Below are 25092 nucleotides of genomic sequence, written 5' to 3' on the forward strand. Positions count from 1 at the left end.
TTATACACTAATGAAAACATAGTTGTGAATAGTATAGTCCATCTCTGCTAATAGATTCCCCAAAATGTTACACACTGTTCCTCTAAGTTCTGAAAATATCATTAAAAAAAGTTCACAGATTTTGAAAATCTATTTTTTATGATTCTTTTCTCTAGAACACTTTCTAAAAGTAAAAAAAATTGCATTATCATTTTAATTGGGACTTAATTGGGAATAATGCTTGCACAAATGGAAAATTAGGCTACATTGTTTATATAGCATTTCAATTTTAAAATTTGATTTAACATTTGAATATTGTCCACTGTACAACGCTGTACAGTGGACAATGTCAAACAGCTTTTTCATTTTCATTTTAATATGGTCATGGAATGCCCAAAGGAGTGTGTGAAAATGAAAATGAAAATTGGATTATTGCATTTTCTTTTAGATTTTTACTCAAATAGCACATATTGTAAATACAGTATGTGGAACACCTACATTGACTCCTGAGCTATAGTAATCATACATAATATACATACAAAAATAATAATAAAAGCGGATACAAACCAGTAGTTAAAGTTACCTTTAAAGCATCTTTTGTAACATTTTATAGATGAACAGTTTTTTGACGGGTGTGAAAAGCTACTCCATAATTTGGTACCTCTAAATCTTCTAAAATTGGCCTCTGCGAGTGAGATATTTAGGAGGATGAAGATCTGAAGATTGATGAGTGGAGCAAGAATGGACCTGAGAATTTGCTTTAAAGTAGGTCTTGAACGGCTCAGGAATGTTTCCTTCACCAGAAAGAATTCTATAAATAAATATAAAAATAAAAAAAAAATATATATACCGTACATATCTGAGAAATATTGATGTCATAAATAGTAAGAATCTGGAGTTTCTGAAATAGAGGAGCAGAGATGTGTGACTGATCGGGTTGCAATCCTAACAAAACATTTCTGAAGGACCAATATTTTATGAAGATTAATAAAAGTATGCATCCAAACTATATAACAATAAGATATATAGGGATGAATTAGACTGTAATAAAGAGTAAGGGGACAGTTTGTGGTGATAAGATGACCAACCCTCCTTATTATAACAGTAGATTTATTTTCCTACTAACCCAGTAGGAAACTTTAAATCTACTTTAAAACTTTGTACAACATGAAAAACACTGGCGTAGTCGAAAAACGTTGTATTAGTCCCTTTTATTATGCCGGCCTCCCAAAGTGCAATGAGTGCTTAATATTTACAAAAGGTGAAAAAATTGAAAATAAGCGATGTACAAAAACATCAAATAGTACTGAAAATTGAGTTCCTCAATAACTCCATACTTTTCTGTCAGAAACAGGCAAAAAAAACAATCCAAAATGCAATCAGTAAATTCACTGAGTGTTACCTTCTCTGTAACCACTTCAAGATCAGACTGACTTCAGCTGGCCAAGATGACCCCCTTTTAAACCAATAGCCCCTCCCCTGGGCTTAGTACTTACATAGAAAAATAACAATTAACAACATTCTTCAGCAGAGAAGACATGTATAGCCCCTTTAACCTACGCATATTTTACATATAAATTCTATACCTCTGTCTAATCATTCCCCCACAACCAAAACAAGTTAATTTGCAACAAAATCACAATTAAAAATAATAAACATATTTATGCTGATCACATGACATCAAAAACGCGCGAGAGCGCCCTTTTTAACAGGGGGATTTGTTACGGCCCTGTTTCACTCATCAAACCCATGAATGGGACATGACAGGATGGACAGACAGTGTTTCATCAACTGGTGAGTGAGAATAATGTTTGTGTGAATATATGCATATAGGAAACAGCAGAACAATCAAGTGTGCACCTTTGGTCGCACTACTGACAAAAACAGTTTAGGGGAGAGGGATGTGTCGCGATGTGTTTTAACTTCGGATGTGAAATCTTGCAGATGCCGTTAGGAGCACCGGAGGACACAGAGGCACATGTTTTTTTCAGGTTACCTGTTTCATGTACTACCGTCACAATATAGCGACCGTTTTATAAAAATAAGTTTTTTTAATCAGATTTGCTCCAATCTCGCCTACTTCAGCTTTAAACCAACATTAGCATCTTTAATCAGTGAATTGAGATTTGAATGAGAGAGAACTAGGGTTGTGTCTTCTGCAAAAATTAGAGAGTGTTACAGGAATGAGCCCTAAAACATTTTAGCACGTCCAGTTCCCTCGTCTGGAAGTCAATGGTTTTTTTGAATGGCTTTTTAGTTAGATGCCTGAAATAAGGTCTGTGGTTAACACAAGCTGAAGAGATTTTAATGTTTTGTTCTATGATATAAAATACATCAATAAATATCCCACTTGTGAATTATGAAGCCGTTTTGTGTCTTATAAAAGGCGGTTGCTAACAAGTGGCTAAATGAGACTAAACGTCATCACGCCGGTTCGTCCTTCTTTACAGCCCCGTGGTGTATACTCGTGCTCATGTGACCGTGGTGTAGTTCGTGTATAGTCTAAAGTTAGCTTTTTACTTCTGAGGATAGCATTTACACTTAAAAAATCATAGAAGATGTTCATTTGTGAAGATTATCTTGCTGAACAAAACATGTAAGCATCATAAACTCTGTGGCAACACATACAACCACAGTCATACATACAGTAAATCCGTCTTTGTGAATTTGGCACATTTTCAGCATTGCACTTGGTCCCGGGAGGTCAGCTCACACAAATTTGAGGACGAGCTTCTTGGTGAGGGTGTTCTTGGGCTCTGGCATTTCTCGTTGACTGACCTCCCTGTTCACACGTTTCAGCACATCGAGGATATCAGCCTTCCCCGAGCTGCACAGAAAACAGAGGAAGCATGTTACAAATTATAAACCTTGCTCATTGTGGGTACATCTGAATACAACAACATCATCATCATGCCCTCTTACATCAACAGCGCAGCAGATACATTTGAAAACACCTAAAGCAGATTTACAGAAACAGCGACGGATTAATGGTTCCTAATCTGGGAAAAGAGGAATATTAAATCTTCCTTTTTTTCAGAAAAAAAGGAAGATTTTCGCTATCAAAAAGAGCATTTTATAATGGACAGGGTATCTGCACATTTTTAAGTACAAATTGAATGACTATTAATATCTTTTTAATATCCCTAAAAGGAAAAACAATAATAATATTACTGTGGCAAAAGAAACACAAACTAGACTACAGTATAAACCTTACTGAGTTTTACTGAATTTGAATAACTGAAATATTCAGTGCACAATAGCTTACATAACAATCTTCTCAACGGAAATAAAACTGTATGGCGGTAGACCCAGTCCAATGGAAAACAATGTCCCCCTGCATTTACCATCAAATCAAACCAGAGGACATATTCGCAGTAGAAAAATCATCTCTAGTAGGCCTACGTACAGCCAAAACAGGGATGCAAACTCATCAGGGGTGAAAAGGGTGACAAAGATTTTTTTTTTTATATATCATCTTTAAAATGTGGATTTACAGTTGATTTTAGCATGAGGTTATAGTGCTCTCGCTACCAATATCCGCCGCTCTGATTCAACAACATTGAGCTGAAAAAACATGCATGTAGGCTGAAATTCAACCGTGGTGTTGTTCTGTCAGAAGATGCAGTGAGTAGAAGAGCTGAGTTAGGAAAAGTAACTAACTAACTAACTTAAGTCTGCTAGCCGCTAGGCTAATTCATGCAGTGTAAAATGCCACAGGCATGCAGGAAGTGCCCTGAGTATTGTAGAGACAGAGACGGCCTACATTTCCCATCATGCCTGCCTAGTCCTGAGTGCTGGACTGAGTGGTTAAAGTTTGCTGCTTTATGTTCCAAAATGCAAATGTTACTTTTGTTAGTGTTTGTAATGTGTCTGTTCGGAACATGGTGGCTTATGTTGGTACTTGGGATTTTTGTGCTGGTTTATAGTTTTAAGCATGAGTGAGATGTTACATTTCTTGAGTACAGCTGTATTATGTTTCGGGTGCATGCGAGTGCTCTCACCTTTCTGCTGACCTCGTCAGCTGCGCGCACAGTGCCTGGATGTAGATGGAGCCTTTGACAGGGTTTCGAAACAACCTGCTCTCTGGCACGGCGGCCATGCCCAGCAGGAAGTCAGCATCCCAAAGCACCGACTCGCTGTGCACACGACCTGCATCTTCCTCTTGGCGGCCCCGTCTGTCCCCCTCCTCCTGTCTTGGCCTCACGGGACAAGACAAGGGTCCTCTCTGGTAGTCGCTTTCCTGACACGCTTGGATGAAGAATAGTTTGGGCTTCCTTGCCAAGGTGGGAGCTTCTCTGCTGGTGAAGGGCTGTGTCAGCTCTTGCAAGTACACCTTCTGCCCTTCAGTCCCAAAGACACATCCCTTTAAACCATGGCTAAGCACGCATACCACCTAAGATCAGAGGCAGACATGTTTTTTACAAATTAAGAGAGAGAGAGTAATCAAGTGTTAAACATGAGGTGATTTTGAATGCAACAGGGCTCTAGACTGCGACCAAAATGGTCGCATATGCGACCTTTTTTTGGGATTGTGCGAGTACAATTTTTACCTAGTCGCATTTGTGCGAGTGCATGATCATTACTATTTTGGTAACACGTTAAGAGCATTGGATATTGCAGAAGAAAGCAGTCCTTTTTGTTCCTCACTGGCGCAGCCTTTCTCTCCCCTCCTGCACTCTCCTCTGTTCTGTGTAAACCTTTGCGCGTGCACATACGCCGACCCTACCTCACGCGCATCATACACTGCAGGGCGCCAAAGTTTTGCTGTTCTCCGAAATGAAGCGGTCTACCGCTGATTATTTAAAAAAAACAAATGAGGAGAGAAAGGAGGAAGCCGGTGGTGAGGGAGAGTCTAACAGAGGTGCCGACTCAGACACCACCGATGATGAATGTGCAACAGGCACGGAGACTGGCTGACAGACAGGTGAAGAAAAAGAAGTACCACTTTCAACCACAATGGCTAACAAAGTACCCGTGGTTACGGTACGAGGGATGGTTACACCTGGCATTAAAATGTGAATGAAACAGCTAGCCTGGCTCTGTCCAATGCAAACTAAATCCGCCTACCAGCACCTCTAAAGTTCACTAAATAACATGTTATATCTCTGTTCTTTAAGCTGTACAAAAGTGTATAAAAAAATTGACAAGTTGTGGTTTTATGTGCTGGATTATTTCTTGCTGCTGGCAGTAGCTTCATATTTTCCATACAGACACGAGAGTTGTATTGATATTCTCATTTATTATTTCCAAAATGTCAAACTAATCCTTTAAAGAATAGTCTTTAAAGTATATACTGAGATTACAGCCCTGAAGGTGTGTGACACTGCTCACCAAGGCATCATCATCCAAGAAGTTCCTTGAGCCCAGCTGTTGTAGTTCACGTTGCATGTCTCCTGCAGTCAAGTTGTTGTGTGTCACCACGTCAAAGCCGAGGCGGGTGAACACGGTACGCAGAGCCCCTGTGTCACATGAAAGAGAGATTAATTGAAACATGCTGGTAGATTGTTCTTATTATATATCATCACATCATGTGTGATACGTATTAACTTTGAGCATCCTTTACCCTGAATGTTGCTAGGTAACTAATAAATAAACAGTATATAAAGAAATCAGATGACATGGCTGTTCAAATACAAGGATACATACTCTCATCCTGCCGAGACCCTGGTCGATTATACAGGTATGGTCCCAGGAACACCTCATTATTGATGATCACACACAAACCACGTGGTTCATGAGTCAGGTCGTAGTACTCTCTCTAAACGGCACAAGCACATCCACATAGACGAGTCATAAACATTAATGTTCTAATAAATGAAATGAGAGGTATTTGTGTGAATGGTTACGTGATCAGGAAGAGAGGAGGACTGTCAATTCATAAATCAACTGTTTTTTTTATTGTAGTATCTGTAAATACCTTTTTTTCTTTTTTACATTTGATAAAAACTGTGGGTGTGGGTGTGCTGTTTGGATTTTTAAGTTAAACTTTACTTGGATTTATTTATATATTCTTTTGCAATGTTGCAATGCTACACAACTCTTTTCACACATTTCTGTATTATAGTAGATCTTTCCTTATTGTACGTACATTTTTTATTTTTATTTCACACTTGCTTTGGCAATGTAAATGTTTCCCATGCCAGAAAAAGCCCCTTTGAATTTAAACAGAGAGAGAGAGATAGAGAAAGTTTGGATTGACAAAAGTCACACAATAACACAAATAAACTAACCGATTGGGCAGCGGGATAAAATTGTTGTTTTTTTCAAAGGAGTCTGGTGGCTTTGAAATTGAGCATAGCTAGGCCCAGTTCAAACCCAATATCAGGAAAGTTCACAAAAACTTAAATGACAATATTTCAAATTTGGATTGAATCTAATTTCTAATACTTTTTAGATGCTTACTATTATGTACATAATACCCTAAAATTACATAGGCTATTGTGGATTTGGGTTTCCAGTATATTCAAAATACATAGTCTAAGTGCCTGGTATCTGATAAACATGCACACGTCTTATATAAGCGGCAGCTGAACTTGGAATTCCTTTTTAAACAAAACAAGGACTAGATTTTTTTCCCCCATAAAGCAGGAAGGGATCACTTCACAGCTAGTATGGATAAAAGGAATAATAATCGTCCGATAACTCTTTAAAAGTACATAATGGGCATGTGAGTATTGTCTTAAACAGAATAGAAAAAATGTGAAACTATCCTGTAAAAATGTCTCACCCATTTATCTTGTTTTTGCTGAGCCATCTGTATCTTCAACTTATCCAGCTCCATCCTGGTGAAAAGATGTTCAGTTTCCCTTTGAGCAAGAGCCTGAGGATGCATTCACACACACACACACACACACACACACACACACACACACACACACACACACACACACGTTAAACTGTCTGATTAAGAGTATCTGGCCACAATATGTAAAGATTGGGAGTTTGGTTAAGTTGCATATATATATATATATATATATATATATATATATACATATATACATACTGTTATGGCATGCCGTTCAGGAAATTATTAGATATATAATGTGAAATTTGAGAATATTGAATGAAATCTGACGTCATCACGGCGCTGCTGCCATCTTGTGTTTTAGGTCATTATCCACACAGATGTTGGTGCTGCTAGATGTGTGTGTCACTATGAGTGAGTCAGCACGAAATCTAGCATCAGTAATCCTAAATAATGAGGAGTTAATTAACACCCTGGTGAATGTGTGTACCACAGGCCAAAATAATACTGGTAAACATATTCAATACCGTTCTACAGATGAAGAGTTTATTCACTTTTTCATCGTGGAAGAGTAAAGCAGAACTCAACTAGTTCACTAAAGTTGGAAAAATATTGACAGATTTGAACTTCCCGGATCAATAACTTATAAATGAAATGTTGTTAAAACACCAAGGAGGGCTCTTTCTAACCGTAGTGAGGTAGACAACGAGCTACATCCTCATTTTAATCACAATGAGCCGTCCTCTGAGCTGGACACATAACATTGGTCTCTTAATACATCCATGGTCTGTATGCGCGGCCGGCTGTGAGACGAGAGGTCAGGGACCGTCTACAAAGTGCAACGCCGAAAAGAGTTGCTACAATAACATTCAATAACTTCACTATTATACAGTGTAGTGATACCAAAATCACTTCACACATCATCAACGGTCATTTCCTGGTTATACTTATGTGGGAAAAATGTGCTTTTGCATAATTTTGGTGAATTTATAATGGGAAAAATATTACATTTTACATAGGCTATTGTGGATTTGGGTTTCCAGTATATTCAAAATACATAGTCTAAATGCCTGGTATCTGATAAACATGCACACGTCTTATATAAGCGGCAGCTGAACTTGGAATTCCTTTTTAAACAAAACAAGGACTAGATTTTCCCCCCATCAAGCAGGAAGGTATCACTTCACAGCTAGTATGAATAAAAGGAATAATAAGCAACCGATAACTCTTTAAAAGTATATAATGGGCATGTGAGTATTGTCTTAAACAGAACAGAACAAATGTGAAACTATGCTGTAAAAATGTCTCACCAATTTATCTTGTTCTTGCTGAACTATCTGTCTCTCCAACTTCTCCAGCCTCATCCTGGTGACATGATGATCAGCTGCCTCTTGCGCAAGAGCCTGAGGATGCATTCACACACACATAATCACATATATATACAGTACATATACATCTACTGTATATACTGAATTAGCATGATTAAAAAGTTTGAAAAGATAGTATTTTATAAGTGTGTTTCGTGTGTCTTACAAAAAGTATATCCTCCAGTTCTTTTTCATCCTTAGCCCGATTTGTTTGAGCCGCGATGTCGTCAGGCAAGATCAGTCTAAAGTCAAGGTTCTGAATCTGAAAACAGAGCAAAACAGAGCGATACAGAGCATAGTATAAGCCTTCGTATTACACTCAGGTCCTGGGTTTAAAGTTTAAGTTTAAAGGAACAATCTGTAACAAACTGCGACTTTCTTGACTTGCAAAATTGTCTTTAAATTAACAAACATCATACGTGTGATTCATGGCGCAATTCAAACAAGATAAAAGAATGATTTGTCTCTCGCCGTTGACTACTATTCATATTTTTTCCAAAATAAGGTCCCATGGTGGTCCACCATAAGGGGCCGGACTTCGCCTCTCTATTAGCTCATTATTTGTTTTGTATATTCCTATAAATTAGATTAACACAGGAGAAAAGTGAGAAAACACACACCTCATCGATGTCTTCAGAAAGGTTATTGAACTTAGGATCATGTCTTGCCAGCACCTCGCCCAGCTCTCTGATTCGACTAAAGTAATCTTGCAAATCCTTTTGCTCCAGCTGGTACCTCGGTGCATGCATGATCTTGTTTCGCACGTTGGAAACCTGCGCACAGTGGTTAAAAAAAAGACTTACATACTGTATATGTTAGTAAGTATAAAATATGGATTTGATTCCAGTTTATGAATGCTTCCAGTTGACACACTCCTGTGATACCACACTGACATTTCATGTACTTTCCTGTGACAACATTAGAATAAATACAACAGTTGTATTGTTGTGTAACTATAGCTATAATGACATTTAAAATGAGAGAGACATCCAACATGTGGTTATTTCTATGTGAAGGTTAATTTTATGTACAGTATTTGTGTGTTCAAATAAACATTTACCTTGTCACACAATCCACCAAGCTCAAACTTCTTGAAGTACTTGCATTGACTCATGAGACGCAGAAATGCAGCGATGTCAAAGTCACCAACTGAATTATGACTCTTATGGCCCTCCGGCATGTACACCTGAAAACAGAAGAAAGGCATCATTAGTGTGTTAAACAATCAGACCAAACCAACTTCACATTAAAATAAATGTGACGAAGCTAACGTACCTTAGCCACTTCCCATTTCTTTCGGGACCACAGGTGGGGCTTACTGTTCAACCACATCACCTTTCCATACTGACTGGTGTGGTTGGTCAAAATCACATCTCTCCAGCGAGAACACACCTCACAATCTAAAGGAGGAATCTGCAACCAGAAGCAGGAAATTAGAGTCATATATATATATATATATATATATATATAAAAATATACATATATATATATAAATATAAATATATAAATATAAATATATTTATATTTATACATGACGACCGTCATGTAGCCTAGGAGGTAATAATACACTGAGAACCTCAAACAACCCCACTTCAAATAACCCATACTGTCCCTTTAACGCTAAACTATGGAAACTTTTTTTGTCTCCTATTATATATCAACAAAACTTGACCTACACAAAAACCTGTTACTGGCCTCAGTAACAACGTCTTTTCACCGGTTACCTGAATAGAATTCATCAGATATGCACCATATATTCATGTTCATACTGTACCTGGTTGGTGCAGGGTTTCCAGTTTCTTAAATCGCATTTCTTGACACAGTGATCCGGACTGCATTCATTGCGCAGCTCTCGGTGGAAAATCGCAATTTCCTCGTCGATAAAAGGCTCCAGCAATTTCTGAAGATTCTTCAACGCCATAACACCTTTCAACCAATTCTTATGTTTTGGTTCTTTAGCAAATTCACGAAAGTTCTCCATCCTGGTGCAGCACTATCCAGCTATGCCCTAAGTTTGTAAAGTTACCAGAGGACAAACTGGTATGAAGGGAGGACCCGGTTATCTGAGCCAAACAGGAAGGTTAAATATATGATGTCATATCCCAAACAACACATCACAACATACAACGCTTTACTTTCGTTTCTTGAGTGAAGGCTACTTGTGTATACTTGTTGTGCACTCAAGTACTTTACTTAAATACAATTTTGAGGTGCTTAACCTGACTATCTCCTTTTATATTCTACTTTAGGTTTGTATTCCACTACATTTCAGAGGGAATAGTGTTCTTTTTACACTAATAGTTAGTAGTTACTCTGCAGATTAATATTTTATGTACAAGAAATGCTATCAGCTTATATAAATGAAGAAAAGTAACCCACCTACCTACAAGCCCAGCTTCAACTTTAAAATGCTGTCTACACATTAACACATTCACCAGTAGCCCTGACACAGATGGTAGGCTAAAATTAACATGATTTAAAGGTTTTATTAACATTAACATTTTTATGTAGACGAATAATGAATTAATTTAATTTCCCTGGGGGATCAATAAAGTTACTATCTATCTATCTATCTATCTAATATATATTTTTTATAAATAATACATCCACAGAGCCTTCAGAAAGGTGCCAAAAAAAAGTATGGCTTTTCCTGGAAAAGAATTATGATGTGAATTAATAATTTAAAACATTTCGGCGTGTCCAAAATTAATGTTTTGACAGTTTACAGAGATAAACTCTGTAAACTGTAAAGCAGCATCAGACTGTCAAACAGTTGAGTATTAACAGGTTGGTTATTTACAGGCGACACTTAGCGTAACGTTATTTGTACAGAATTCTGGATAAGTAATATCCGGCCCCTGTGTTGGACGGGGGGAGACTGAAGGGACATGATAGAAATCAACCTTAATTTATTAAGGCATCAGGTTTAGCAAGGTCGCAAAATAATTATTAGACGTGTATAAAACAAACGTTTTTATAACAAGACATGAATGCATACAAACTTGTCAAAATTACAATCCAAACATACGTCAAATTGCATTGAAGTTTATGGGATCTTTGGTTTTCTATCTCCCAAAAGGGGGCGCGGCCTTGACCTTTTGCTATGTACCCGTATGTGCCGGTCTGATGTGTACCTTTTTGGTCATTACTAATCTTTTTTTGATTGATTCTTTATTTTGTCACTGTATAAGCACCTGGGTAGATTTTATTATTATTGTTATTAACATTATTTTAAGTTAAAGACTGAAATCAAGATCTATCAGTGAGTCAATCAGGAACAAAACAATGTTTTTTTTTTCTCCAGATTTTTTTAAATTGACACTTTCAATGACATACTACACATGCACATACAATCTGTCACAACTCCAATGCTCCTCGTTCTCCTTTTCGCCTCTCCCTCCTCCTCAACCTCTGGCCTCCAGTGAGTCGATGGCTTGGAGCTCTGCAGAAAACCTCTCGCCCAGATCTCTGTTGGCCTGCAGGAAACCACCCAGCCTCTTCAGCTGCTCAGTGTCCTGAGGAGGAGACAGAGTCGGTCCAAGTCATGTGACATATTTCTTTATATGTAGTATGTCTAAGGTCCTGTTCAGACCTGGTATTAACATACGTCCTCAGTGATCGGATCACAAGTGGACAGCTCGAAGAACAGGTGTGAACACACTCAAGACGCGTTAAAGACGCATTGAGATCGGATCTTTCAGACCACATTCAGAGGTGGTCTGGGCCGCATATGACCACATTCTTCTAGCAGTGTGTACGCAAATGTGTCATGGGCCACATTAAGGACCGCCTACTCACTTGGATCTGTGGGGTCTCACGGCGCTCCTCATGTGACAGGCAGACGCAAGCACTTGTCTGCCTCGCTGCATGGAAACGACCTCTGTGCTCTACTGTAACTGCATTTTTTTTGCACGCAAAGTGCATTATTATCATATTTTTGGAGATGTGTCAGTGTTATTGTTCCAGTATTTTGTTCCGCTCCCCTCCCTGGCTCTCTGAAGCTCTGTAGCCCGCTGTTGTTTGGCAAAAGCAGCGGTGTTGGCGGCACTGAGGTCCCCGGGTACCGCCGGTACATTAAGCTTTTATTTTGATGTTAATAAAATGTTAATAAAATGTACCCGAATTCATGAATATGTAGGATATTACTACTGACATTCATGCGATATTATGTCACAACGTCTGCTGTATTAACCATTTGTTTCCTACGTGTTTATTTGCATATAGAGCGGGGAAGTGAGATCCGATCACAAGTGGTCACTGGAGACGCATTCTAATGCCAGGTGTGAACAGACGTACTTAAAGCTGTCAACTTCTGATCAGATCACTCCGGTCTGAACATCTATGCGCAAGTGCTCATGGACATATTTGTTGTTCACACCTGTGTCTTTGGATCATCTTCAGCAGCACGCAGTAACTCCTGCAGCCTCTCTTGTAGCAACTCAGCCTCCCATTGGCTGATTAAGTCGGCGCTGGTCTCCCATTGGCTAACGAAATCAGACTCTATTCCATCCAGGTCAGCAGAATCCATTCGGTCCAAACCAGAGACACATATTGACAGATCAACGGTCAGCATCTGGACAAACAAAAAATGTGCAACATGGGCACAAACTGTGACGCAAAACAACACGGATGCAGCGAGGACTTCCAGACACACTGGACATACATTCAGCAGCGGTGGCGGCGCACACGCAGACAAAACACGCTCACCTCCTCAATCTGTTGTCCGACTGTGGCCATCTGTGGTACGTGGCTGAACTGCTGCACGAGCTTTTTCACAGTGGTCTGGTAGTGTCTCATCCATTCATCCTTCACACGAAACTCACAGGAATGCATCAACTCGTTCCTGAAACGGATCACCTAGAAACACAGAAATACAGTCCCACTTACTTGAAAAGGACGGAAGGAAAAAACAAACACATCAACCTCCAGCACTGATGCCACCCCTCTCTGGGCCATCATAACAAATACAAATCTCTTTGTTTTGTATTGAAATTCCTCCAACACAACGATTCTTATTTTCAGGTGATTATACACTAAAGAAAACATATTCAAACAAAATGAACCTGAATATTTACCTCTCTCACAAATTTTGGATCCACAGACCGGAAACAATCACAGTAGTTGATCAGGTTGAGCAGAGCAGCGGCGTCGCACTGATCTGCCCCCTTCATTTTCTGACCCCGCGGCATGTAGGCCTACAGGACGACACAGAGACAGAGAGACGGACAAAAAGACTGAGACAGAAAGACAGAGACCTTTTCAGTTTGACATGTTGTTCTAAAAACTCAACAAATGCTTCTGTTGGGTTATATAATGTTGCCATTTGAATTTACTTCAGCAGGTGATAGACAATAATTTGACCAAATGGAGCTTCACTTGTTTTAGCAACTAATGATTATTTTTATTATTGATTAGTCTGCTGATTATTTCCTCTATTACTTTATCAGTTTTAGTTAGGGCTGGGCAATATGATGATATATAAAGACATAATTCATAATATGCTCCTTGTTCTCCTTTTCACCTCTTCCTCAAAATCAACCACTCACATAGGAATACAACAATATTATACTGTCTTTTCTCTTCAGAGACGGGTCCCCATAGATGAGTTTATCACGTTTTTGACCTACCTGTCAGCTGGCACATTCATCGTCTCGATCCCTGGTCATCCATGCTGAGTCCTAAGAGCCCTTTTCAAACAAGCCTGAGATGTAACCAAACATAGAATTAGTCCTGCAGTCAAGTCAATTTTATTTATATACCCAATATCACACATTTACCTAAAAGGGCCTTTACAATCTGTACAGCATAGGACACCCTCTGACCTTCCTAGTACCACAAAAAAAGAGCAATGGAAGAAACCTCAGGAAGCGCAACTAAGGAGGAATCCAACAGGATGGACAGACATGCAAAAGACATTGTGTGTTCAGTATAACCAACATAATGAAATTACAGTATAGACGATCCGCATGACAAAATTGATACACAGAATGTGAACAGAGGGCAGTCACTCACCCATAACATTTAATATAATATATCATGTCATAAGTAAATAACTTCATCCACACATCACCCATTGCTATTGCCCCTTTTTGCTTATGTTAAAACAGTCTAATGTTTAAGGCAGGGGTGTCAAACATACAGCCCAAGGGCCTACTGGAGGACTTTACAAAGTGTGAAAATTGCAGAGAAGTCATTCTCAGTTAGTCCACAATCTAGGACAGCAGGGAGCAGGTAGATGCTTGTAGCTGTAGCATAAAGGCTGTCAATGCAGATAAAAACTAAACCTGCATGATCTGATATTTTGGCAGCAGAAACAAGACAAGTTGTTACGGTGAGAAAACACCCATGATTTTCAAATGTGTGGAGGATGTGGGGACCATAGACTGTATAAAATATGGACGTACTCTGAGTGACGTCACCCATAGGTTTCTGAAGAGCAAAAATGAAGCTCAAAGTGGGCGGCTCCATCTTGGTCGCCATCTTGGCGGTGACGACCGGTGACTACTCCGGCTAATCCAAAAATGTGCAAAGAGGTGGAGCGTGGATGGACTTGAGGCCATGGATGTATAAAGAGAACTGGATACAGCGTCGGAGGCGGGGCCCCGTTCATTCCTATGAAAGTTGCTCAGTGGCGCATGAAGTAAAAAAGGGTCAACTTCTGAGCATAGATAGATAGATAGTAACTTTATTGATCCCGATGGAAATTCAAGTTTCCAGCATCACAGTTCCATAGTGCAAACATGTTCGTAAAAAGGCACAAGTTAGTAGTACAAAGTACAAAGTATAAAAAATCTACCAGATATAAAAAAATACCAGGAGATGAAGAAAACTGTTAATGATGAATATAGTGCAGGGTAACAACAGAGATACAGGACTATTAAAAATGTGAATATAGTGCAGAAGAGACTGTTAAAAATGAATATAGTGTAAAAAGTTATGTAGTGCTGGAAAATAAAATATAGGAGTTATAGATATTAAGATATCCCGTGACGGACACGGACGTTGTAGTACCGCTGTTTGGCCACGATGAAATCTTGCATCAAAGCCCGGCACACTTCTCTTGAGTAAGCCTCAAGTGGCCATTTGATGAACTGCAGTTTTTGGAATTCCGCATTAGCTTCACTTCTCAGCACCAGAGGTTGTTGCTGGGGACAGGCATCATCTGGTTTGGTGTGAATCTAGCATTGCACACCTGCGCCAATCTTGCACCAAGCCTCATGACTACATGGCTGAAGCACTCCCTGCTCAGAGCAAGCGTCGAATTACAGACATCAGAATCATAACAATTGCGCCACCAAAAGGCAAGGTGTATCTCTTTTGCATATTCCCAATTATCCTGCGAAGCTCAGTGACCTGTTCATTGTCTTTAGGTTGGTTCTGTAAAAGAGGCTAAGATTTTTCCTTTCCTCGTGATGCTCAGAAACGCGTTTCTCCAGCTCCTCCACTGTGCTCCTGATTGCCTGAACAGCATCCTAAGATGTAAATGAAACATAAATATATAGAATTAGCATGGTTAAAGAAAGAAAGCATGTTCCAAAAGAGAGCAAATTTTAAAGTGAGTTTCGTGTGTCTTACAAAAAGTAGATCCTCCAGATCTTTTTCACGTTGAGACTTGAGATTTTCTTGTGCCGCAATATCGTCAGGCAAGATCAGCCTATAGTCAGGGTTCAGCATCTGAAAACAGAGCGGTACAAAGCATAATATAAGCCATCGTATTACACTCAGGTCCTGGGTGGACATTTAAAGGAACAATCTGTCACCCAAATGCAAAAAATATTTGTTAAAATTTTTGTTCTTGCCGGTGGGTCATCCCACCAACACAATCTCCCCAAATCTCAAAATCAACTGACAGGTCTTTGATAAGCTAGAAACAACTAAATCTGAGTTCATTTTCATCAATGCTAGTGGCATGGCACTGTGGATGGCTAAGTCAGTCTGTCAATCCACCACTTTGTACCAGACTGAAATATCTCAACATACAGTATATATGATTCCCAGAGGATGAATCTCATGGCGCTTACACAAGCCATTATTTAGTCAATTTTAATCGAACTCTGGTGCGGTTCATTACCTGGTGCGGTTCATGACCTGGTGCGGTTCGTTTGGGCAGTTGTGAACGCAGTAATCGTACTCTATGACCAAAACAACCGGTCTGAGACCGCTTGCGAGAGTTCGTCTCGGACGGTTTCAAAGCAAACCCTAGTACGGTTCGATTGCAGTAAGAACATAATCTGACCCAGTTGCAGGATGTGACCCAAAACGCAGGGGATTATGGGTTGTCTGCGCGGGGATTTGTTGAGATGGACACAGGTAAACGACAGATTAACATGAGTGGGAGAGGACTGACGTGGACTTCTGCAGAAGTCCGATGTTTGCTTGACATCTGGGCCGAAGCGAACATACAAAATATGATAAATAAAGTCCACAAAAATAGTGATTGGAGTCATTGGAGATAAACTAGATCAGTGTCGAGTCAAAGTGAAAAAACTTTGACAGCGATATATCAAAGTCCGCGATTCCCTGCATACATGTAGAAGTGGCAGCTCTCGAGGTTATTTCTTTATTTGGCCCGCTTTAATTTGTGCACTTTGAAACCGAACCAGACCAAATAGAAAATGAATCAGAAGTATCAATTTCACTCTGATTCAGACCAGCCAAACAGACTATGGCTTGTGAAAGTGCCCTTACTGACTTTGGAGATTCTACCCCTAGCACCATCCACAAGGGGACATTTTTGGCTTTTAGTGAAATGTCTTGAAAACTAAATTTGTAATTTTTAAATTTGTACAGACATTCATGGTCCCCAGAGGATGTATGACTTTGTTGATCCCCGCCTGACTTTTACCCTTGCGCCACCATGGTGTTGACGTTTGTGCTTTTTGAGTGAAATATCTCAACAAATATCGGATGGATTTCTATGAAATTAAATGATCCCTCAACTTTTTTCATCTATCGTCGTCATCAGGTAATTTTTTATAAACCGACCCTTTTGTTTATGAACAAATACCTGCAAAACTAATGACATTTCCATCAGCATCAACTGTACTTTATGTTTAGTTCTAATTAGCATATTAACTAACTCAAAATCATCGGTGGTAATCTAATTTGAGTACCTAAATAATGTCTCATACAGTGATACAAACCACAAAATGCTACCACACTGATATTTTATGCACTTTAAGACATAGGAGAACATAAACATAAATGCAGAATATAGCCCCAAGCAACAGTGAGCGGGTTTCAGGCTTCACAAAGCCACAAAGTCACTTCAGCTGGTTTAATTCTGTCTAAAGAACTTGGTGTGTATGTTAAAGTCATAGTGCCGCCGTAGTTTCACAGACTTCTTGAACCCTAATTAATGAGAACAGCTGTGGGCCTACTATTTTGTAACTGGCCATATTGACATTTAAAATCAGTGACTGCAGAGAAAATTTTAGACATCCAACATGTGTTTATTTCTATGTGAAGGTTAATTTTATGTACAGTATTTGTGTGTTCAAATAAACATTTACCCTTTCACACAATCCACCAAGCTCAAACTTCTTGAAGTGCTTGCATTGCCTCATGAGACGCAGAAATGCAGCGATGTCAAAGTCACCAACTGAATTATGGTCATTATGACCACCCGGCATGTACACCTGAAAACAGAAGAAAGGCATCATTAGTGTGTTAAACAATCAGACCAAACCAACTTTACATTAAAATAAATGTGACGAAGCAAACGTACCTTAGCCACTTCCCATTTCTCTCTGGACCACAGGTGAGGCTTACTGTTCAACCACATCACCTTTCCATACTGACTGGTGTGGTTGGTCAAAATCACATTACTCCAGCGAGAACACACCTCACAATCTAAAGGTGGACTCTGCAATCAGAAGCAGGAAATTAGAGTCATATATATATATATATATAAATATATATATATATATATATATTTATATGTATACATATAAATATATATATATAAATATATATAAATGTATATATATATACATATACATATATGTATATGTATATATAAATATATATATATAGTATATATATAGTATATATATATAAATATATTTATATTTATACATGACGACCGTCATGTAGCCTAGGAGGTAATAATACACTGAGAACCTCAAACAACCCCACTTCAAATAACCCATACTGTTCCTTTAACGCTAAACTATGGAAACTTTTTTTGCCTCCTATTATATATCAAAAAACCTTGACCAACACAAAAACCTGTTACTGGCCTTAGTAACAACGTCTTTTCACCTGTTAACTGAATATAATTCATCACATTATTGAATGAACCCTGATAATATTTAATGAATGCTGAGAATATTGAATGAAATCCTGAATATATTGAATGAAACTCTGAGAATATTGAATGAAATCCTGAATATATTGAATGAAACTCTGAGAATATTGAATGAAATCTGACGTCATCACGGCGCTGCTGCCATCTTGTGTTTTAGGTCATTATCCACACAGATGTTGGTGCTGCTAGATGTGTGTGTCATTATGTGCGAGTCAGCACGAAATCTAGCATCAGCAATCCTAAATAATGAGGAGTTAATTAACACCCTGGTGAATGTGTGTACCACGGGCCAAAATAATACTGGTAAACATATTCAATACCGTTCTACAGATGAAGAGTTTATTCACTTTTTCATCGTGGAAGAGTAATGCAGAACTCAACTTGTTCACTAAAGTTGGAAAAATATTGACAGATTTGAACTTCCCGGATCAATAACTTATAAATGAAATGTTGTTAAAACACCAACGAGTGATCTTTCTAACCGTAGTGAGGTAGACAACGAGCTACAACCTCATTTTAATCACAACGAGCCGTCCTCTGAGCTGGACACATAACATTGGTCTCTTAATACATCCATGGTCTGTATGCGCGGCCGCCTGTGAGACGAGTGGTCAGGGACCGTCTACAAAGTGCAACGCCGAAAAGAGTTGCTACAATAATATTCAATAACTTCACTATTATACAGTGTAGTGATACCAAAATCACTTCACACATCATCAACGGTCATTTCCTGGTTATACTTATTTGGGAAAAATGTGCTTTTGCATAATTTTGGTGAATTTATAATGGGAAAAATATTACATTTTACATAGGCTATTGTGGATTTGGGTTTCCAGTATATTCAAAATACATAGTCTAAATGCCTGGTATCTGATAAACATGCACACGTCTTATATAAGCAGCAGCTGAACTTGGAATTCCTTTTTAAACAAAACAAGGACTAGATTTTTTCCCCCATCAAGCAGGAAGGGATCACTTCACAGCTAGTATGAATAAAAGGAATAATAAGCGACCGATAACTCTTTAAAAGTACATATTGGGCATGTGAGTATTGTCTTAAACAGAACAGTAAAAAATTTGAAACTATCCTGTAAAAATGTCTCACCAATTTATCTTGTTTTTGCTTCTCCAGCTCCACCCTGGTGACAAGATGTTCAGCCTGCTCTTGCGCAAGACCCTGAGGATGCATTCACACACACATAATCACATATATATACAGTACATATACATCTACTGTATATACTGAATTAGCATGATTAAAAAGTTTGAAAAGAGAGTATTTTATAAGTGTGTTTCGTGTGTCTTACAAAATATAAATCCTCCAGTTCTTTTTCATCCTGAGCCCGATTTGTTTGAGCCGCGATGTCTTCAGGCAAGATCAGTCTATAGTCAGGGTTCTGAATCTGAAAACAGAGCGATACAGAGCATAGTATAAGCCTTCGTATTACACTCAGGTCCTGGGTTTAAAGTTTAAGTTTAAAGGAACAATCTGTAACAAACTGCGACTTTCTTGACTTGCAAAATTGTCTTTTAAATTAACAAACATCATACGTGTGATTCATGGCGCAATTCAAACAAGATAAAAAAATTATTTGTCTCTCGCCGTTGACTACTATTCATATTTTTTCCAAAATAATATCCCATGGTGGTCCACCATAAGGGGCCGGACTTTGCCTCTCTATTAGCTCATTATTTGTTTTGTATATAACTATAAACTAGATTAACACAGGAGAAAAGTGAGAAAACACACACCTCATCGATGTCTTCAGAAAGGCTCTTGAACTTAGGATCATGTTTTGCCAGCTTCTTGCCCAGTTCTCTGATTTGATTAAAGTAATCTTGCAAATCCTTTTGCTCCAGCTGGTACCTCGGTGCATGCATGATCTTGTTTCGCACGTTGGAAACCTGCGCACAGTGGTTAAAAAAAAGATTCATATACTGTATATGTTAGTAAGTATAAAATACGGATTTGATTCCAGTTTATGAATGCTTCCTGTTGACACACTCCTGGGATACAACACTGACATTTCATGCACTTAAATTCCTGCGACAACATTAGAATAAATACAGATTAATGACAACAGTTGTATTCTTGTGTAACTATAGCTATAATGACATTTAAAATGAGAGAGACACCCAACATGTGGTTATTTCTATGTGAAGGTTAATTTTATGTACAGTTTTTGTGTGTTCAAATAAACATTTACCTTGTCACACAATCCACCAAGCTCAAACTTCTTGAAGTACTTGCATTGCCTCATGAGACACAGAAGTGCAGCGATGTCAAAGTCACCTACTGAATTATGGTTCTTATGACCACCCGGCATGTACACCTGAAAACAGAAGAAAGGCATCATTAGTGAGTTAAACAATCAGACCAAACCAACTTTACATTAAAAGAAATGTGACGAAGCAAACGTACCTTAGCCACTTCCCATTTCTCTCGGGACCACAGGTGAGGCTTACTGTTCGACCACATCACCTTTCCATGCTGATTGGTGTGGTTGGTCAAAATCACATCTCTCCAACGAGAACACACCTCACAATCTAAAGGAGGACTCTGCAACCAGAAGCAGGAAATTAGAGTCACATTAAAAATATATATATATATATATATATATATATATATATATATTTATTTTTTTTAAATAAAAGCTCTCAAGTGTTTTTCTGTGGACAGAATCCCTTCATTTGTTAAAGTTTTTATTCTGAAAAAATAAAAATGGCGATGTAGCAGCGCACCAGCAGCAACACTGTGTGTGGACACACCACACAAGACGCAGCAGTTCAGCGACGTGACATTGGGACACACCAGGAACGTCAGGAGCGCGTGGCGGCTGCGTCGCATGGTGGCTGCGTGATACACGCGTCGGACGTTCACACCAGCTGCATTTCAGCTGTGTGTCTGCTGCTGCTGTCAGCCCTTTCTGTCTACATAGAGTTTGCCTTTTAATTGCCATTTCATTTCATTATAAATATCATTTATATTTATTTTAGACCGAGAAAAATTAAAGGGACTGTTTTTAAGAATCAGAAATGCTTGTTAACAGTGACGCCTGTGGCCGTTAAGTCAACAAAAATCAGCGTCGGGCTCGCGCTTGCTCGCTCTACATAGACATGACGGGCATCACTCAAAACAGTGAGGCGACACATGTCAGCTAAAACCACAATATCACTCTATATTTCTCCTGCTTGGCAGTAATGTTAGCTGACCAGACGAAGGTCTCTCCATGAATCAGTTCTGATCCTGGTGTTGGCTTTTCCTGCCTTAGCCTCTCGACCGTGGTGGGAGGAAACAGGGGAGACACCGGCACCCGGTCAGAGACGATAGTGTTTCTCGCTGCGGAGCCCCGTCACTTCACAAGACAGGGAAAACCGTTGTCGCATGCTCCACAGCACTGACTGCTCATATTTCAGAAAAAAAGCCTCGTGTTAACAAATGAGGGAACTCTGTCCATAGAAAAAAATGCTTGAGGGCTTTTATTTTGAAATGAAAGCAGGAAGTGTTGACTCTCCTGCAGTGTGTAGTGTGCGCGCAAGAACGTGAGAGTGGAGCGAAAGAGCGTGAACGAGCGCGGTGTGTGAGTGAAGGCAGGCACTCTAGTACTTAAAATGAGAAAATATTCAGTACTTTTCATTTGTCAAGTATTTAATTCACACAGGAGTATAGATAAATAGGCTTTACCATGTGGTTATTTCATATGGATAATATATTTATTGAATTATCAGAAAACATGCTACTGTGATATACAGTATACATACATATATACTGGAAATATATATATATATCATTAGATAGAGATATGAAATTACCTATTTTGTCATAGAACAGTTGGCCATATCACCAAGCCCTAATTTTAGTGTATGAAATGTCAGAAATTATGGAGCCCTAAATCCTCTTCGTCGACTAATCCGTGGTTTCGGTCGTAGTCGACTAAGATTTCTTTCGTTGATTAGTTGTTGTTGTTGTTTTTTCATGCTAAGTAACTTATTTCCAAGAAACTTCTGAGCACATCTCTGGTAAACACAAGATTTAAAGTGGTAAATTGATTAGTCGACAAAATCGTATGAGTGTTAGTCGACTAAGAATTTCTTTGGTTGAGGACAGTCCTAAAATTTAGTCAAAAATTTCAACCTGCAAGTTGCTCTTTAAGAGTCAGGGCCAGTGGTTGTGTTGTTTATGACAACTATTCTACGGTATCATATATAATGTATTTAAAGGTCCCATATCGTGCTCATTTTCAGGTTCTTACTTGTATTTTGTGTTTCTACTAGAACATGTTAACATGCTGTAATGTAAATAAACACCTTTATTTTCCTCATGCTGTCTGCCCGAATATACCTGAATTTACCCTTTGTCTGAAACGCTCCGTTTTAGTGCATTTCAACGGAATTGCATTGCTAGGCAACAGTTTGAGTCCATGTTTACTTCCTGTCAGCTGATGTTATTTACATGCACTGCAACAGGAAATAAACTGTGACACATTTAGAATGTTTAAGTTTAAAACCATGTAATGATCTAAACATTGTATATTTGTGACATCACAAATGGACAACGGCTTGTTTCAAACGCACAATTTCTAAATACGGGCTGTGTTTGTTTCTCCGTATATTGGGCGTTTTGATGGTTTAACAGTATTTATATAGCACATAAACCTGCTTTATAATATACAATAAATGAAAAAATCACACTTTTTTACAATATGGGACCTTTAAGAATGCCAGTCACAGCAGATTTAAGTTCAGTGGGTGTGTGTGTGTTTTTTGTGTGTGTGTGTGTGTGTGTGTGTGTGGACTACCTTGGCCAGTTCCCAGTGGTCTGTTCTCCAGTTGGGAGGGAAACAGTTGTCCCAGTTCACTGTGACATCTGGCTGTCTGTGGTGTCTCAGGATCACTGTCTGCCACTCTGAACACAGCCTGCATGCTGAGGAAAGCTACACAAACACACACAATAATGCTCACAACGTATTACAGCAAGTCACTGTGAGAATAAGTGGGAATAGTGGTTGAATATATAAAGTGTAAGTAAAGTATATAAGTGTCGCATAAACAAGAATTAAATCAGCAAAACATTAAGCCAAGACTAAGCAGACTAATCTGACCTTATTCCCTCTCGGTCTGCATGAAGAAGTCTGGCACGGTTTCCGTAGCTGAGTGTTTTGTTTGAGCAGGTCTCCGTGGAAAGCTCTCATGTGGAGGGTGATGAAGGGCTGCAGGCCGTCCCTCAGGATGAGCAGACACCGGCCTGCTTTCAGCCAGTTTTTATACTCCCTGTCGTTGAGACGGACCGCCAGCAGCTCATGAACCATGTTTGGCCTTATTACTTCCCGATGTAACAACATAAGAAAGTGGCAGGACAAGTTCAGGCTAGAAGTCCTCTTGTTTAGCTCCACCTTCTCCCTGCGAGCGACAGAGCGGCCACCAGATGGAGCCGTCTGCTTTAGAAACAGCAGCATGTTGATGCTCCTGCTGGTCCAGGCAGGGTGGTGCTGGTGGTGCTGGTGGTGGTGCTATCAGGGCTTGTTTGACCAGAGAGCAGCTGCAAGCAGCAAAGCACCTGCTGTAAGGTGACCACTTACTAGTGATTACCTTACAGCAGGTGCTTTGCTGCTTGCAAAGTGCAGGATCAGTGTGTTGTACTATATTTTAAAGCCTTTTTTTAAAGGAAACTGCAGGAGCTGAGTAGGCCTAATGCTTTTTTTCTGAGTTTGCTGTTCATTCTGCAGAGCTGTGTGTGTGTGTGTGTGTGTGTGTGTGTGTGTTAGAGGGAACCTCTCGATATACAGGGGCAGAATTAAAGGGACTGTTTGTAAGAATCAGAAATTGCTTGTTAACAGCGACACCTGTGGCCGTAAAGTCAACGAAAGTCAGCGTCGGGCTCGGGCTCGGGCTCGCGAATGAGCATCGCTTAAAACAGTGAGGCAACACACGTCAGCTAAAACCACAATATCACTCTATATTTCACTAAATATTTTAATGTTAGCTGACCGGACGAAGGTCTCTCCATGAAAATAGCTGAATGCTGAATCAGCATTCCCACAATAATCTTGACAAGCAAGTTTTGCATTAGAAAAGTAATCTCATTTTAAGAAAATATATCTAACTATTTCTTAATAAGATATAACAGCTGATATTGAGCTAGAATTACCAGTAAAAAGCTACCACAATGGTTTGCATGAAAGCCCAGCAGACAAATAAGATTTATTTTCTTATTTTAAGACTAAGACCAATTGCAACAACTTCTCAATTTAAGAAATTAATGAAATGACACCAATTATGACAAATTTTTTTAGAGGTATTTAATGAAAAGGTTTGAGCTATTTTCTCCCTTTTTTGACCATGCAAGCTTTATACTCAACAGAATCCTCTTCTGACTCCACAAAATTCAAATTTTGCTTAATCACACTGTCCTGCCTGTATGTTGTTGAAAAAGAGGCAAATGTATCCTCAGCCTGGTCAATTAATGCTATAGCCTCCTTTTCAAGTTCACTTCCTTGATGTTGCTTGAAGACTTTTTGTTGCAAACTCCTCAGATTAGTCATCAAAGGAGCTTGGAACTGCTGCACTGCTGCCAAGACATCATTCACAGCGCTCTGAAAAACACACCAGAAACAACAACAAATTACATCACATTAGTTCACTATAAAAATGATTATTGTGTAGTGTGCCCCCCATAGGGCTAGAGACTAGGC

The 25092-nt window shown here is 39.1% G+C and overlaps 1 protein-coding gene across 1 annotated transcript in view; it reads right to left on the bottom strand.

The window, feature by feature from the left end:
* Positions 1–1175: 1175 nt before the first annotated feature.
* LOC141776685 (uncharacterized) overlaps positions 1176–25092 on the bottom strand; it is an 85330-nt gene continuing 61413 nt past the window's right edge. Inside the window, exons 9-18 of the mRNA XM_074650433.1 lie at positions 20823–20960; positions 20608–20733; positions 20153–20305; positions 8258–8353; positions 8035–8127; positions 6707–6799; positions 5626–5737; positions 5311–5438; positions 3981–4372; positions 1176–2806 (exon numbers count right to left, since the gene is read on the bottom strand). Coding sequence (XP_074506534.1) covers positions 2689–2806; positions 3981–4372; positions 5311–5438; positions 5626–5737; positions 6707–6799; positions 8035–8127; positions 8258–8353; positions 20153–20305; positions 20608–20733; positions 20823–20960 — 1449 coding nt within the window. The 3' untranslated portion in view covers positions 1176–2688. The remainder of the gene's footprint in view (positions 2807–3980; positions 4373–5310; positions 5439–5625; positions 5738–6706; positions 6800–8034; positions 8128–8257; positions 8354–20152; positions 20306–20607; positions 20734–20822; positions 20961–25092) is intronic.

This window comes from Sebastes fasciatus, chromosome 11 (genome assembly GCF_043250625.1).
Source record: "Sebastes fasciatus isolate fSebFas1 chromosome 11, fSebFas1.pri, whole genome shotgun sequence".
NCBI lineage: Eukaryota > Metazoa > Chordata > Actinopteri > Perciformes > Sebastidae > Sebastes > Sebastes fasciatus.